The sequence below is a fragment of the Rhinopithecus bieti genome, unplaced genomic scaffold (assembly GCF_001698545.2).
Source record: "Rhinopithecus bieti isolate Rb0 unplaced genomic scaffold, ASM169854v2 scaffold_9693, whole genome shotgun sequence".
In the NCBI taxonomy this organism is placed as follows: Eukaryota; Metazoa; Chordata; class Mammalia; order Primates; family Cercopithecidae; genus Rhinopithecus; species Rhinopithecus bieti.
The window spans coordinates 268,824-285,571 of NW_016806178.1; the positions used below are offsets into that span (position 1 = coordinate 268,824).

The 16,748-nt window shown below is 46.9% G+C and overlaps 1 protein-coding gene across 2 annotated transcripts in view; it reads right to left on the minus strand.

Moving 5' to 3' along the window:
• The window catches only part of CYP11A1 (cytochrome P450 family 11 subfamily A member 1), a 31,038-nt gene extending 21,853 nt beyond the window's left edge, over positions 1-9,185 (minus strand). Inside the window, exon 1 of one of the 2 annotated variants that reach the window (XM_017874925.1) lies at positions 8,767-9,185. In XM_017874925.1, the coding sequence (XP_017730414.1) occupies positions 8,767-9,035 (269 nt within the window). In that variant the 5' untranslated portion in view covers positions 9,036-9,185. The remainder of the gene's footprint in view (positions 1-8,766) is intronic. The other variant, XM_017874926.1, reaches the window with a different exon arrangement.
• Positions 9,186-16,748: the final 7,563 nt, after the last annotated feature.

The window sequence follows — 16,748 nt, forward strand, 5'->3', positions numbered from 1 at the left end:
CCAGACAAGCCTTACAGGTTAGTTCAGGATCTGCACCTTATCAACCAAATTGTTTTGCCTATTCACCCCGTGGTGCCAAACCCATATATGCTCCTATCCTCAGTACTTCCCTCTACAACCCATTATTCTGTTCTGGATCTCAAACATGCTTTCTTTGCTATTCCTTTGCATCCTTCATCCCAGCCTCTCTTTGCTTTCACTTGGACTGACCCTGACACCCATCAGGCTCAGCAAATTACCTGGGCTGTACTGCCACAAGGCTTCGCGGACAGCCCCCATTACTTCAGTCAAGCCCAAATTTCTTCCTCATCCGTTACCTATCTCAACATAATTCTTCATAAAAACACACATGCTCTCCCTGCTGATCATGTCTGGCTAATCTCCCAAACCCCAACCCCTTCTACAAAGCAACAACTCCTTTCCTTCCTAGGCATAGTTAGATACTCCACCTTTGGATACCTAGTTTTACCATCCTGACTAAACCATTATATAAACTCACAAAAGCAAACCTAGCTGACCTGATAGATCCTAAATCCTTTTGCTGCTCCTCTTTCTGTTCCTTAAAACAGCCCTAGAAGCTGCTCCCACACTAGCTCTCCCTAACTCATCCCAACCTTTTTTCATTACACACAGCTGAAGTGCAGGGCTGTGTGGGTGGAATTCTTACACAAGAGCCAGGACCACACCCTGTAGCCTTTCTGTCCAAACAACTTGACCTTACTGTTTTAGCCTAGCCCTCATGTCTGCGTGCGTTCACTGCTGATGCTTTAATATTTTAGAGGCCCTCAAAATCACAAACTGTGCTCAACTCACTCTCTACAGTTCTCATAACTTCCAAAATCTATTTTCTTCCCCACACTTGATGCATATACTTTCTGCCCCCCTCCACTACCTCTCAGCAAGCTGAACTCATTGTCCTAACTCTAGCCCTCACTCTTGCAAAGGAATTACATGTCAATATTTATACTGACTCTAAATATGCCTTCCATATCCTGCACCACCATACTTATATGTGCTGAAAGAGGTATCCTCACTACACAAGGGTCCTCCATCATTAATGCCTCTTTAATAAAACTCTTCTCAAGGTCGCTTTACTTCCAAAGGAAGATGAAGTCATTCAGTGCAAGTGCCATCAAAAGGCATCAGATCCCATTGCTCAGGGCAATGCTTATGCTGATATGGTAGCTAAACAAGCAGCTAGCTTCCAACTTCTGTCCCTCACAGCCAGTTTTCTCCTTCTCATCAGTCCCTCCCACCTACTCCCCACTGAAACTTCCACCTATCAATCTCTTCCCACACAAGGCAAATGGTTCTTACACCAAGGAAAATATCTCCTTCCAGCCTCACAGGCCCATCCTATTCTGTCGTCATTTCATAACCTCTTACATGTAGGTTACAAGCCACTAGCTTGCCTCTTAGAACCTCTCATTTTCTTTCCATCATGGAAATCTATTCTCTAGGAAATCACTTCTCAGTGTTCCATCTGCTATTCTAGTACTCCTCAGGGATTGTTCAGGCCCCTCCCTTNTGCCTTAACTGATGACATTACCTTGTGAAATTCCTTCTCCTGCTCATCCTGGCTCAAAAGCTCCCCCACTGAGCACCTTGTGTCCCCTGCCCCTGCCAGCCAGATAACAACCCCTTTGACTATAATTTTCCATTACCTACCCAAATCCTATAAAACAGCCCCATCCCCATCTCCCTTCACTGACTCTCTTTTCGGACTCAGCCCGCCTGCACCCAGGTGATTAAAAAGCTTTGTTGCTCACACAAAGCCTGTTTGGTGGTCTCTTCACACGGATGTGTGTGAAAGAGAGAACTCAGAAATCTGGCATGCCAGCAAAAGGATAAGAATTTCTTATGAGTCAGTCTCTGGGCTCTTTCTCTCTCTCTGCAAACTGGTTAAATATAAAGTAAAAGTCACTGTATATTTCCTCTGTAAAATTTTAAATTAATTGGTTTAATAATAATAAGAGCTTAAGTCAAATATTTTGTCAGAAAAGTAGAAAGTGTAATGCCTTTTAGTTCCCGTGACTTTAGCAATATTTGTGAAATAAAGACAGTTTTCAAGATTATTGGAAAAATACAGTTGTCTTCAAAATGTAAACATGTGGTGTACATTATGTTCAAATACTAGGTTTGCTAAATCCTCTAATGTGATAAGCTGCTTTTTTGGCTTTTGAAAATTGTTGAACTTGCCTGCTTTCCAGCTAGGTAAGGCCTGGGGACATGTGGAGTTGGCCATGCCCCTCGCTGTGCTGGAAGTGGTCAAACCTTATCAGAACTTAACTTACCAGTTTTGTTTTTATTTTTTACACAGAGTCTCACTCTGCCCCCCAGGCTGGAGTGCAGTGGTGCAATCTCAGCTCATCCACAGTCTCCATCTCCCAGTTTCAAGCAATTCTCTGCCCCAGCCTCCCGAGTAGCTGGAATTACAGACATCTGCCACCACACTTGGCTAATTTTTTTTTTTGTATTTTTAGTAGAGACGGGGTTTCACCATCTTGCCTAGGCTGGTCTTGAACTCCTGACCTCATGATCCACCTGCCTTGGCCTCCCAAAGTGCTGGGATTACAGGCATGAGCCACCTTACCTGGCCTAACTTACCAGGTTTTATGTTAAAATTCGCCATTATAGGCCAGTCGTAGTGGCTCACACGTGTAATCCCAGCATTTGGGAAGGCTGAGGTGGGTGGATCACCTAAGGTCAGGAGTTCAAGACCAGCCTGACCAACATGGTGAAACCCTATCTCTAGTAAAAATACAAAATTAGTTGGGCATGGTGGCGCATGCCTGTAATCCCAGCTACTGGGGAGGCTGAGGCAGAAGAATCATTTGAACTCAGGAGGCAGAGGTTGCAGTGAGCAGAGATCATGCCATTGCCATGCCATTGCACTCCAACCTGGGCAATAAGAGTGAAACTTTGCCTCAAAAAAAAACAAATTTGCCATTATAACATGCAATTAAGACTACTAGAAACAGTTTTACATGCAAGACGTATAAGAACAGTAGAACGTGTTGGGTTGGGTTTTTGTTTTGTTTTGCTTTTTTTGTTTGTTTGTTTGTCTTGTAGAAGGTTATAAGAGGTTTTGCTTCTTTAAAATTTCCAAGGCATCGTTTTGGCAAAATAAATAATTTATGGTAATCTGGAATTCCAAAATCAAACTTCAGTTTCAATATTGTCTTTCCTAATGCCTGGCTTTCTGGATGAATCAGAGGGCCCCTGAAAACACCCAGAAAAGAGGTAAACAGGATTATTTGACATGTTTAGTCACATGGAAGTGCCAAAATGATGTTTAATCTTCTTTAGATTTTTGTGAATAATACTAATATATATTCCAAAATTGTATGGGATTTCTAAAATTCTAATGTCTAAGTGTATGTTACCAATCACAATTAAAGTTATTATGTTAAGTTATTGTAAACACAGAAATGACCAAATTTCCTTGTATAAAGCTACTAACCCACATAAAACAAAGAAACAAAAAAAATTAACTACATATCAAGAACAGACTTCCGTGTTAAACCAGCTAATACTGAAATTGTTTAAAATAGTTTAGTTTAGAACCTGTGGCTTTGCAGACGCCGTCACTGCCACCAGGAACCCTGTACTATCAGCCACGGTCAACCCCACCATGTTCTTCGACATCGCTGTCACGGCAAGCCCTTGGGCCGCGTCTTCTTCGAGCTGTTTGCAGACAAGTTTCCAAAAACAGCAAACTTTCATGCTCTGAGCACTGGAGAGAAAGGATTTGGTTATAATGATTCCTGCTTTCACAGAATTATTTCAGGGTTTATGTGTCAGGGTGGTGACTTCACATGCCATAATGGCACTGGTGGTAATGAGGAAAGAGAGAGACCCTCTCATATTGTTTTATATTGTTTTATACTTAGTACCTGTTTTAAGAAAAAACAAGGAAGTGAAACCAAAGACAGGCAGCCCAGCACCAGGCCGAAAATCGGGCCTGAGCCTGCCTGGCCTAAACCTAGTAGTTAAAAATCAACTCATAACTTAGAAACCGATGTTATTCATAGATTCCAGGCATTGTATAGAAGAACACTGTGAAACTCCCTGCCCTGTTCTGTTTCTCTCTGACTATCAGTGCATGAAACCCTGTCACATATCCCCTAGATTGCTCAATCATGACTCTTTCATATGAAATCTTTAGTGTTGTGAGCCCTTAAAAGGGACAGAAATTGTGCACTCGGGGAGTTCAGATTTTAAGGCAGTAGCTTGCCGATGCTCCCAGCTGACTAAAGCCCTTCCTTTACAACTCGGTGTCTGAGAGGTGTTGTCTGTGGCTTGTCCTGCTACAGCAAGTCCATCTGCAGGGAGAAATTTGATGATGAGAACTTCATCCTAAAGCGTACAGGTCCTGGCATCTTGTCCACGGCAAGTGCTGGATCCAACACAAATGGTTCCCAGTTTTTCATCTGCACTGCCAAGACTGAGTGGTTGGATGGCAAGCACGTGGTCTTTGGCATGGTGAAAGAAGATATGAATATTGTAGAGGCCATGGAGCACTTTGGGTCCAGGAATGGCAAGACCAGGAAGAAGATCACCATTATTGACTGTAGACAACTCTAATAAGTTTGACTTACGTTTTGTCTTAACCACCAGACCATTCCTTCTGTAGCTCAGGACAGCACCCTCCACCCCATTTGCTCGCAGTATCCTAGTATCTTTGTGCTCTCACTGCAGTTCCCTTCCATGCCTAGCTGGACGGCAGAGTTGAGTTAAAGTTTATGACTATGAAATAAAAACTAAATAACAACAACAGAAAATTGTTTATAACCAATGCTTGATCCCATATTCCTGGGAAAACAAAGCTTCAGTTACATTTGGTCATCTGGTCAGCCATTTAAACATTTTATAAAGGGATTTCATTCCATTGTTATTTTCCATGCATGTTTTCTGGTTGTAGAAAAGCTTTCCCATGCAAGAGGGCTGATGTTATAACAGTAGATTATTATGCTACAGTGTAGTTTCACCAGATTAAAAAAAGCTTCTTATGGTTTGAATCTTCTGGAAACATCAGAGAAAGACTGTCCTTGCCATCTACACTATAGCAAAACTTCAGGACCTTGAACTTTGGGTTCATAACCTCACAACTGAGAAGGGTTCCTCCACGCTCTTGGAGTTGTGCACCCACTGGGACTCTTAAGGTAAAACTAACCAGGGAAATTTCTCCTAAGAAGAAGATGGCATCATTGATGTGGACAGCTTTTCCCAAGTTCACAGATTAAGACTTCTACTGTAATGAAACTCTTATCTTTGAGTATTTTTTCTTGCTTATGCCTTCTACAAACAATAGAAGTGGAAAAGGGGTCTGTTTTGTGCACTTATGGAGTACACTTTTATTTGTGAAGGAGTTTGCAGCCAGCCTTATACATGGATAAAGGATAAAGGCCCAATGTGGGTAAGACACTTTAATGGTACATGCATTAGCTCATAATCAGTCAAAAACAAAAAATTGATTCACTCCACATAACCCACATGGTGGGTTAAAGAGCACATTGCCAGAAGTCCTTCACTCTTCTAAAAGGGCATCATTTGTTAGGTCCTTTTTCCATGGTTTAAAGTAAAAGAAGCAATGATTAGAAATGCATCCCTCATGATAGGTTCTATAGCAAATTCTACTCTAAAGGCTACAGACCCTAAATTCTCTTGTGAAAGTTACAATAGAATTGGCTAAACAGAGAAGTATCTGTGCAGCTGCTGGCACTTGTGGCCTATAGAGAAATACATCAAATGAAGATTATAGAAATTCAGTGGTAGGAGATTTATTGTGATCCCCAATAGGTAGGGACTATGCCCCAAGCCGGCATGAAGCAGTTACAGAAAAAAGACCATCGGTCCCTCTGCCTCCCATAAAGATTTATGGGGATCACATCTCTTGAAGGGGCAGATGAGGCAGGAAAATAGGGTTGGGAGACAGGGAACCTAAGATCAATTCACACTTCAGCTATAACAGGAAATATCCTCTCCAAAGGGCGTATGACTATGTAACTTGAATACTTCATCCTCTCCATTTATATAAGGTGTATCTGAAGTAACCAATGGAATCCTCTAGGGGGTAAATACCCCACAATTCTGTAACAGGGCCTTTGAGCCCCTACGCTCCGCCTGCTCCCACACTGTGGCATATAAATTCATTTTCAATAAATCCCTTCATTCCTTCCTTACCTTGTGCATTTTATCAAGACGCCAAGAACCTGCATGCCCTCCACCGGTAACAAAAATATTTAATAAAATAAGGAGTTGCTACTGAGGTTCTAGGAAGTGGTGAAAAGGGAAGAGTGGAGGAAGCAAGGATAACTAGAGATCTATGTGAAGTGAGCACGGGACAGAAGCACCAATAGGCCTAGGAAAGATGAGGAGGAAGGAGAGATGGGGGGTGGGGAGCAACCTCCCAAGCCCAGCACTCAACCTTGAATAGGGTGGCGTGCGGGGTAGGGGGAGCTCCCTGCCACCAACCAGCTATCAAAAGGGGCAGTCTGGACTTTAAAGGAGTTGTGAGAGAGGGAGGGAGGGAGCAGCTGAAGCCCCAACACAAACTAGCCTGCCCTCCCACCCCCCCCCAGCCCAGTCATCAAGCCAGCCAACACATCATACCCTTCCCCTTCCTGACTGACCCATTAGAATGCTCTGAGTTGTAAAGCCCTTCCACTTAGAGGAAAACGTACTGTCCCTCCGGTCTCCCCTCCCAGCCCCCAACCACCCAGCAAAGAACCCAGGTGTGGCTGAAAGGCTGCCCACCGTGGAAACAGCTTTAGCAGTTTTCCCAGGAAAAGCCACAAGCCTTGGGGCTCAGAGGCCCAAGGACAAAAAAAGGCCTTTCCTCCTAGCAGGAAGCCAGCCGATTCTTGGGAAAGGGAAGGAACAAACTCAGAGCCTCAGGGCCGAGGGTGAGATCAGCACTCCAGCTGGACAGGAATCTAGCTGGGTGACCTCTCTGAGCCTCAGTCTCCTCCTCTGACCATGGGGACAACAAACTTCGCTTGCAAGGTGTGTGGAGGGTAACCGATATAGGAAGGCATTTAGTAGGGCTTGTTCTCTAACCACCTCTCTCCGAGAGTTTCAAAGGGAGTGGGATCTGGGGAAGGTTGAGGCCTCAGGCCTGGGAAGTAGGAACACTTTCCCTTATAACCACCACCATCCCAGGCCTGGAAGAAGTAAGATCAGAAGTTGGACAAGAGAGGTCCGGCGGTGCGGACGTCACCGTAGCTCGCCACTGTTGGCTCGGGTGGGCTCGGGTGGGCTCCGGTGAACGCAGCGAGCGAGGGCAGAGGCCAGCAGAGGCGGGGAGCAGGCGGGGCAGAGAAACTTATCCCGGGTTGCTCCCTGCTTTGCCGCCGCCTCCTGGCAGGGCCAGCAGAGCCAGTGTTCCAGCGCCCCCGTAACACCTCAAAACACACGGAGTCCGTTTTGGGGACCTTGGCGGCAGGGTGAGGGGGACCTAGGAAACTGCGGTGGGGCCGCCGCGGGGCCAAGCGCCTAGACCTCGCCCTTAGGTAAACGCGAGCCGACCCGGGGGGTGGATGGGCTCGGGCTGCGTCAGGGTGAGGCGGAGGTGAGCGGCCAGCGAAGAGCACAGGAGCAGGCCGGGGAGGACGCGAGGGCTGACCCAGTTTCGGAATAGCGCGGCCCAGGCGGCATGGTGCGCTGGGAGGAATGCGGGGGCTGTAGCTAGCACCAGACTTGACCACGCTGAGACCTTTTCATTCTGCTCTGAACTTCAAATTTCCTTCCCCCTTATTTATTTTATTTATTTATTTATTTTGAGACGGAGTTTCGTTTTTGTTGCCCAGGGCTGGAGTGCAGTGACATGATCTGGGCTCACTGCAACCTCCACCTCCTGGGTTCCAGCAATTGTCCTGCCTCAGCCTCTGGAGTAGCTGGGATTACAGACCCCAGCAACTATGCCCAGCTAAATTTTTTTTTTTTTTAATTTATTTTTGTAGTAGAGACAGGGTTTCACCATGTTGGCCAGGCTGCTCTCGAACTCCTGTCCTCAAGTGATCCACCTGCCTCAGCCTCCCAAAGTGCTGGGATTACAAGCATGAGCCACTGCACCCGACCTTCCCCCAATTTTTAAAACTCACTGGCTGGGCTGACAGCTGCAGGGCCAGGAGTTCAAAACTCAGCCTTCTCAGACCAAGGAGGTTGTTTTGTTTTGTTTGAGACAGAATCTCACTCTGTCGCCCAGGCTGGATTGCAATGGCGGGATCTTGGTTCACTGCAACCTCTGCCTCCCCCGTTCAAGCCATTCTCCTACTTCAGCCTCCCAAGTAGCTGGGATTACAGGTGCCTGCCATCACACCCAGCTAATTTTTGTATTTTTAGTAGAGACAGGGTTTCACCATGTTGGCCAGGATGGTCTCAAACTCTTGATCTCAAGTGATCTGCCCACCTTGGCCTCCCAAAGTGCTGGGATTATGGGTGTGAGCCACCATGCCTGGCCAGACCTGGGGTTTAGACGCATTAAAGAGCTTCCTTACAGATGGCTGGCGGTCTTGCCACCAATTGTTTCAAAAGTAGATGCCTGGTTTAGAGTACTTAAGACATTCACAGATTCAAATGTTGAATTTTTAAATATCGCCGATATATTTCTGTATTGTATTACCAAAAAGAAAAAAAAAAGAAAAAGTTCCACAGGAGTTTGGAACCGGAAAACAGCCTGTTTGGGGAGTGGGGAGCACAGCAGGGCTGCCCGGGCCCCTCGTCCTCCCTGTTCCTTAGGCTCCCACCCTCTGCCAGACTTACCTGTAAATCGGGCCATACTTCTGGAAATTCTGGACATGGTGAAGGTGGACTTTGTGTGAGCCTGTCTCCCTCCAGAAATGGTACAGGTTTAGCCAGCCATTGTCACCAGGAGAGGGGATCTCGTTGAAGGGGCGAGGACTGCGAGTGGAGATGCCAGCTCCCTCACTGGTGGGCACCCTGAGATGCCCCAGCCTCTCCCTGGGGGCACTCAGAAAGGTCTGGCATCCTTTGACCAGGACTGAGCGTGGGGGAAGACCCTTGGCCAGCATGCTGTCCCCACAGCTGTGACTGTACCTGCTCCACTCCAGCGGGGACTGCCAGGATGACTGTAGCTCTGGGCCACCAGGGCCAAGATTATAACTACCATCTCAAGGCCATGCCAGAAGCTGATAAAACATTCACGTCCTTCCTCCTCCTGCAGGCTCTAACCCACAGACAGCTCCTCCCCTACTCGGTATGAAGGTTCAGTCTGGAATTTCTGCAGCGTGAGATTCTCCAAATGACAGTGTCAGGCCTCTGAGCCCAAGCCAAGCCATCGCATCCCCTGTGACTTGCACGTATACACCCAGATGGCCTGAAGTAACTGAAGAATCACAGAAGAATTGCAAATGCCCTGCCTCACCTTAACTGATGTTATTCCACCACAAAAGAAGTGAAAATGGCCGGTCCTTGCCTTAAGCAATGATACTATCTTGTGAAATTCCTTTCCCTGGCTCATCCTGGCTCAAAAAGTTCCCCCACTGAGCACCTTGTGACCCCCCACTCCTGCCCACCAGAGAACAACCCCCCTTTGACTGTAATTTTCCTTTACCTACCCAAATCCTATAAAATGGCCCCGCCCTTATCTGCCTTCACTGACTCTCTTTTCGGACTCAGCCTGCCTGCACCCAGGTGAAATAAACAGCCATGTTGCTCACACAAAGCCCATTTGGTGGTCTCTTCACACGGACACGCTGACATTTTGGTGCCATGACTCGGATCAGGGGACCTCCCTTGGGAGATCAATCCCCTGTCCTCCTGCTCTTTGCTCCGTGAGAAAGATCCACCTATGACTTCTGGTCCTCAGACCAACCAGCCCAAGGAACATCTCATCAATTTTAAATCGGGTAAGCAGCCTCTTTTTACTCTCTTCTCCAACCTCTCTCACTATCCTTCGGCCTCTTTCTCCTTTCAATCTTGGCGCCACCTTTCAATCTCTCCCTTCTCTTAATTTCAATTCCTTTCATTTTCTGGTAGAGACAAAGGAGACAGGTTTTATCTGTGGACCCAAAACGCTGGCACCGGTCACGGACTGGGGAAGGCAGCCTTCCCTTGGTGTTTAATCATTGCAGGGACGCCTCTCTGATTACTCACCCACGTTTCAGTGGTGTCTGACCACGCTGCAGGGTCGCCTGCCTTGGTCCTTCACCCTAAGCGGCAAGTCCTGCTTTTCTGGGGGAGGGGCAAGCACCCCAACCCCTACCATCCTTGTCTGTACCCCTTCTCTGCTTTTCTGAGGGAGGGGCAAGCACCCCGACCCCTTCTCTGTTTCTACCCCTTCTCTGCTTTTCTGGGGAAGGGGCAAGTACCCTGACCTCTTATTTTTGCACCCCTCTTATTTTGTGCCCTGACCTCTTATTTTTGCACCCCAATCCCTTAGTTCCACACCCCGACCCCTTTCCCGCTTTTCTGGAGGGCAAGAACCCCCGAACTCCTTCTCTCCGTATCTCTACTCTCTCTTTTCTCTGGGCGTGCCTCCTTCACTATGGGCAACCTTCCACCCTCCATTCCTCCTTCTTCTTCCTTAACCTGTGTTCCCAAGAACTTAACACCTCTTCAACTCACACCTGACCTAAAACCTAAACGCCTTATCTTCTGCAACACTGCTTGACCCCAATACAAACTTGACGATGGCTCTAAATAGCCAGAAAACGGCACTTTAGATTTTTCCATCCTACAAGATCTAAATAATTGTCGTAAAATGGGCAAATGGTCTGAGGTGCCTGACATCCAGGCATTCTTTTACACATCGGTCCCTCCCTAGTCTCTGTTCCCAATGCAACTAGTCCCAAATCTTCCTTCTTTCCCTCCCGCCTGTCCCCTGAGTCCCAACCCCAAGTGTCGTTGAGTCTTTCTAAAAATCATCCTTTTCTACAGACCCATCTGACCTCTCTTCCCTCCTCACCAGGCCAAGCTAGGCCCCAATTTTCCTCAGCCTCCGCTCCCCCACCCTATAGTCCTTTTATTACCTCCCCTCCTCACACCCGGTCTGGCTGACAGTTTCATTCTGTGAGTAGCCCTCCCCCACCTGTCCAGAAATTTCCCTTTAAAAAGTAGCTTGAGCATAGTCAAGGTTAATGTTCCTTTTCTTTATCCGACCTCTCCCAAATCAGTTAGTGTTTAGGCTCTTTTCACCAAATATAAAAACTTAGCCCAGTTCATGGCCTGTTTAGCAGCAACCCTGAGACACTTTTCAGCCCTAGACCCTGAAAGATCAGAAGACCATCTTATTCTTAATATGCATTTTATTTTATTACCCATTCTGCTCCTGACATTAAATAAACCTCCAAAAATTAAATTCCGGCCCTCAAACCCCACAACAGGACTTAATGAACCTTGCCTTCAAGGTGTACAATAATAGAGGCAGCCAAGTAGCAACTTCTTTCTGAGTTGCAATTCCTTGCCTCCACTGTGAGACAAAACCCAGCCACACTTCCAGCATGCAACTCCAAACGCCTGAGATTCCCCCAGAACCTCCTCCCCCAGGAGCTTGCTACAAGTGCTGGAAATCTGGCCACTGGGCCAAGGAATGCCTGAAGCCTGGGATTCCTCCTAAGCCGTGTCCCATCTGTGCCGGGACCCCACTGGAAATTGGACTGTCCAACTAGCCTGGCAGCCACTCCCAGAGCCCCTGGAGCTCTGGCTCAAAACTCTCTGACTGACTCCTTTCCAGACCTTCTCAGCTTAGCGGCTGAAGATTGATGCTGCCCCATCACCTCAGAAGCCTCCTGTACCATCACAGATGCTTTGGGTAACTCTTACAGTGGAGGGTAAATCTGTCCCCTTCTTAATCAATACGGAGGCTCCTCACTCCACATTACCTTCTTTTCAAGAGCCTGTTTCCCTTGCCTCCATAACTGTTGTGGGTATTGATGGCCAGGCTTCCAAACCTCTTAAAACTCCCCAATTCTGGTGCCAATTTGGACAACATTCTTTTATGCATTCCTTTTTAGTTATCCTCACCTGCCCAGTTCCCTTATTAGGCCAAGACTTTTTTTTTTTTTTTTTTTTGAGACAGAGTCTCACTCTGTCGCCAGGGCTGGAATGCAGTGACCGGATGGATCTCAGCTCACTGCAAGCTCCACCTCCCGGGTTTACGCCATTCTCCTGCCTCAGCCTCCCAAGTAGCTGGGACTACAGGTGCCCGCCACCACGCCCGGCTAATTTTTTGTATTTTTTAGTAGAGACGGGGTTTCACCGAGTTAGCCAGGATGGTCTCCATCTCCTGGCCTCGTGATCCGCCCGTCTTGGCCTCCCAAAGTGCTGGGATTACAGGCTTGAGCCACCGCACCCGGCCCTTAGGCCAAGACATTTTAACTAAATTATCTGCTTCCCTGACTATTCCTAGGCTACAGCCACACTTCATTGCTGCCTTTTCCCCCAGTTCAAAGCCTCCTTTGCATCTTCCCCTCATGTACCCCCACCTTAACCCACAAGTATAGGATACCTCTCCTTGGCAACTGATCAGTCACCCTTTACCATCTTATTAAACCCAATAACCCTTACCCCACTCAACGCCAATATCCCATCCTGCAGCACACTTTAAAAGGATTAAAGCCTGTTATCACTCACCTGCTACAACATCGCCTTTTAAAGCCTGTAAACTCCCCTTACAATTCTCCCATTTTACTGTCCTAAAACCAGACAAGGCTTACAGGTTAGTTCAAGATCTGTACCTTATCAACCAAATTGTCTTGCCTATCCACCCCGTAGCACCAAACCCATATGCTCTCCTATCCTCTATACCTCCCTCCACAACCCAGTATTCTGTTCTGGATCTCAGACATACTTTCGTTACTGTTCCTTTACTCCCTTCATCCCAGCCTCTCTTGGCTTTCACTTAGACTGACCCTGACACCTATCAGGCTCAGCAAATTACCTAGGCTGTACTGCTGCAAGGCCTCACGTACAGCCCCCATTACTTCAGTCAAGCCCAAATTTCTTCCTCATCTGTTACCTATCTCGGCATAATTCTCATAAATACACACTTACTCTCCCTGCTGATCGTGTCCGGCTAATCTCCCAAACCCCAATCCCTTCTACAAAGCAACAACTCCTTTCCTTCCTAGGCATGGTTAGTACGCACAGAATTCTTACACAAGAGCCAGGACTGTGTCCTGCAGCCTTTCTGTCCAAACAACTTGACCTTACTGTTTTAGCCTAGCCCTCATGTCTGCGCACAGCAGCTGCCACTGCTTTAATACTGTTAGAGGCCCTAAAAATCACAAACTATGCTCAACTCTCTACAGTTCTCATAACTTCCAAAATCTATTTTCTTCCCCCAACCATCACTCAGGACAATGCTTATGCTGATAAGTTAGCTAAAAAAGCAGCTAGCGTTCCAACTTCTATCCCTTACGGCAGTTTTCCTCCTTCATATGGACCACTCCCACCTACTCCCCCGCTGAAACTTCCACCTATCAATCTCTTCCCACACAAGGCAAATGGTTCTTACACCAAGGAAAATATCTCCTTCCAGCCTCACAAGCCCATTCTATTCTGCCGTCATTTCATAACCTCTTCCATATAGCTTACAAGCTGCTAATCCACCTCTTAGAACCTCTCATTTCCTTTCCATCATGGAAATCTATCCTCAAGGATATCACTTCTCAGTGTTCCATCTATTATTCTATTCTACTACCCCTCAGGGATTATTCAGGCCCCCTCCCTTTCCTACACATCAAGCTCGAGGATTTGCCCCTGCCCAGGACTGGCAAATGACTACTCACATGCCCTGAGTCAGAAAACTAAAATATCTCTTAGTCTGGGTAGACACTTTCACTGGATGGGTAGAGGCCTTTCCCATAGGGTCTGAGAAGGCCACTGTGGTCATTTTAGACATAATTCCTTGGTTTGGCCTTCCTACCTCTATACAGTCTGATAACAGACCAGCCTTTACTAGTCAAATCACCCAAGCAGTTTCTCAGGCTCTTGGTATTCAGTGAAACCTTTATATCCTTTACCGTCCTCAATCTTCAGGAAAGGTAGAATGGACTAATGGTCTTTTAAAAACACACCAAGCTCAGTCACCAGCTTAAAAAGGACTAGACAATACTTCTGGCACTTGCCCTTCTCAGAATTCAGGCCTGTCCTCAGAATGCTGCAGGTTCCAGCCCATTCGAGCTCCTGTGTGGACGCTCCTTTTTATTAGGTCCCAGTCTCATTCCAGACACCAGCCCAACTTGGACTGTGCCCCAAAAACTTTCATCCCTACTGTCTTCTGTCTAGTCATACTCCTATTCACCTTCTCAAGTACTCATAAATGCCCTGCTCGTGTTCACACTGCCAGTTTACACTATTTCTCCAAGCCATCACAGCTGGTGTCTCCTGGTGCTATCCCAAACCGCCACTCTAAATTCCCTCTTAAAGTAAATAAATAATCTTTGCTGGCGAGGCTATGCTGAGCCTCCTTAAGCACTCTCCAATTAGATGTCCTAGGTCCTCCCAATTCTTAGTCCTTCAGTGCCTGTTTTTTCTCCTTCTCTTACCTTGTGTCTTCCGTTTCGTTTTTCAGTTCATACAAAACCGCATCCAGGCCATCACTAATCATTCAATACGACAAATGTTTCTTCTAACGACCCCACAGTATCACCCCTTACTGCAAATCTTCCTTCAGCTTAATCTCTCCCACTCTAGGTTCCCACGCCGCCCCAATCCCGCTTGAAGCAGCCCTGAGAAACATCGCCCATTCTCTCTCCACACCACCCCCCAAAAAATTTTCACCACCCCAACATTTCACACTATTTTGTTTTATTTTCCTTATTAACATAAGAAGGCAGGAATGTCAGGCCTCTGAGCCCAAGCCAAGCTGTTGCATCCCCTGTGACTTGCACGTATAAGCCCAGACGGCCTGAAGTAACTGAAGAATCACAAAAGAAGTGCAAATGCCCTGCCTCGCCTTAACCGATGACATTCCACCACAAAAGAAGTGAAAATGGCCAGTCCTTGCCTTAAACGATGATATTATCTTGTGAAATTCCTTTTCCTGGCTCATCCTGGCTCCAAAATTTCCCCCACTGAGCACCTTGTGACCCCCACTCCTGCCCGCCAGAGAACAACCCCCCTTTGACTGTAATTTTCCTTTACCATACCCAAATCCTATAAAACGGCCCCACCCTTATCTCCCTTCGCTGACTCTCTTTTCAGACTCAGCCCGCCTGCACCCAGGTGAAATAAACAGCCATGTTGCTCACACAAAGCCTGTTTGGTGGTCTCTTCACACAGACGTGCATGACAGACAGGGAGACCCCTCTGTCTCTGCCCTCAGTGCCAGTCCTAGCAGACTCCTGAAATATCTGCCTGTGCCTTTGCTTGAGCTGGGGCCTCCCGCTGGCCCCTGCAGTGGAGTCCATGCCCTGGCAGCCATTGGTCAAGATTGCAGACAACCTATGTTTGGGGGAAGTGAGGGGCCCAAGAGAAGGTCAGAGCCATCTTGCCAGCTTGGGGCAACATATGTCTTAGTTATGGCCCCACTGTATAGACACACATCATTGAACAACAGGGATACGTTCTGAGAAATGCATCCTTAGGCTCTTTTATGAGTATTAATGAGAGAGAGAGAGTTTCACTCTTGTTGCCCAGGCTGGAGTGCAGTGGCATGATCTCAGCTCACTGCAACCTCTGCCTCCCAGGTTCAAGTGATTTTCCTGTCTCAGCTTCCCAAGTGGCTGGGATTACAGGCACACGCCACTGTAAGGGTAAACTGAGGCTGGAGCCGAACCGGGAACGAAGACACAAGGCAAATGGCAGTGAGAATACCCTTTATTAGGACTCGTGGGCAAGGTTCCTCGGTCCAAAGGTGCGGGCCGAGGAAGTCGTGCTGAGGGAGGAGGGTAGGGGCTTTTTATAGCCCGAGAGGTAGGGAAGCTGGTTGTGCAAACAGGGCCTGGGGGGATCTTGAAACTACGAGGGCAGGAGTTGAATAAGGGTCATGAGGAAGGGGTCTTTGGAAACTGTTAGCCGAAACTGCTGTTTACAAACTTGTGGAATGCAGGTGAGCTGCAGGTCATGGGGAGTGTGGTTGCCCAGCCGGAACTCTGACGCATGTAAGTCTGCGGGTGTGTACAAGGGTGAAGGGAGTCTTTAACAAAAGGCCTACTACACTGGGTAATGCCGCCATGTTGGGTCTAGATTCCTGCCTAACAGCCACCATGCCCAGCTAATTTTTGTATTTTTCGTAGAGATGGGGTTTCATCATATTGGTCAGGCTGGTCTCGAACTTCTGACCTTGGGTGATCCACCCGCCTCGGCCTCCCAAAATGCTGGGATTACAGGTGTAAGCCACCACATCTGGCCTCCTTAGGCTATTTCATTGAGGCGTGAACAACCCAGAGTTCACTGACACAAACCTGGATGGTATAGCTTACTACACACCTAGGCTACGTGGCATAGTACAAACCTGTACAGCATGTACTGTACTGAATACTGTGGGCAGTTGTAACACAAACACAAGTATTTGTTTAAACATAGCTAAACACAGAAATGGTACAGTAAAAATAAAGTAGTATAATCTATGGGTCCACATGACCAAAATGTCATTATGCAGCATGTGATTGTATATATACATATGTGATTATAAACTGTTTTGTATAGTTCCCTGATTTTAAAATACTGTACATTTTCTGAAAATATTATGTAAATGGCAAGTGTTGCATTATTATTTTTTAAATTACAGTTGTATTTGTTCATTATAGAACGCTGAGGAAAGGGACAAACCAGAAAAT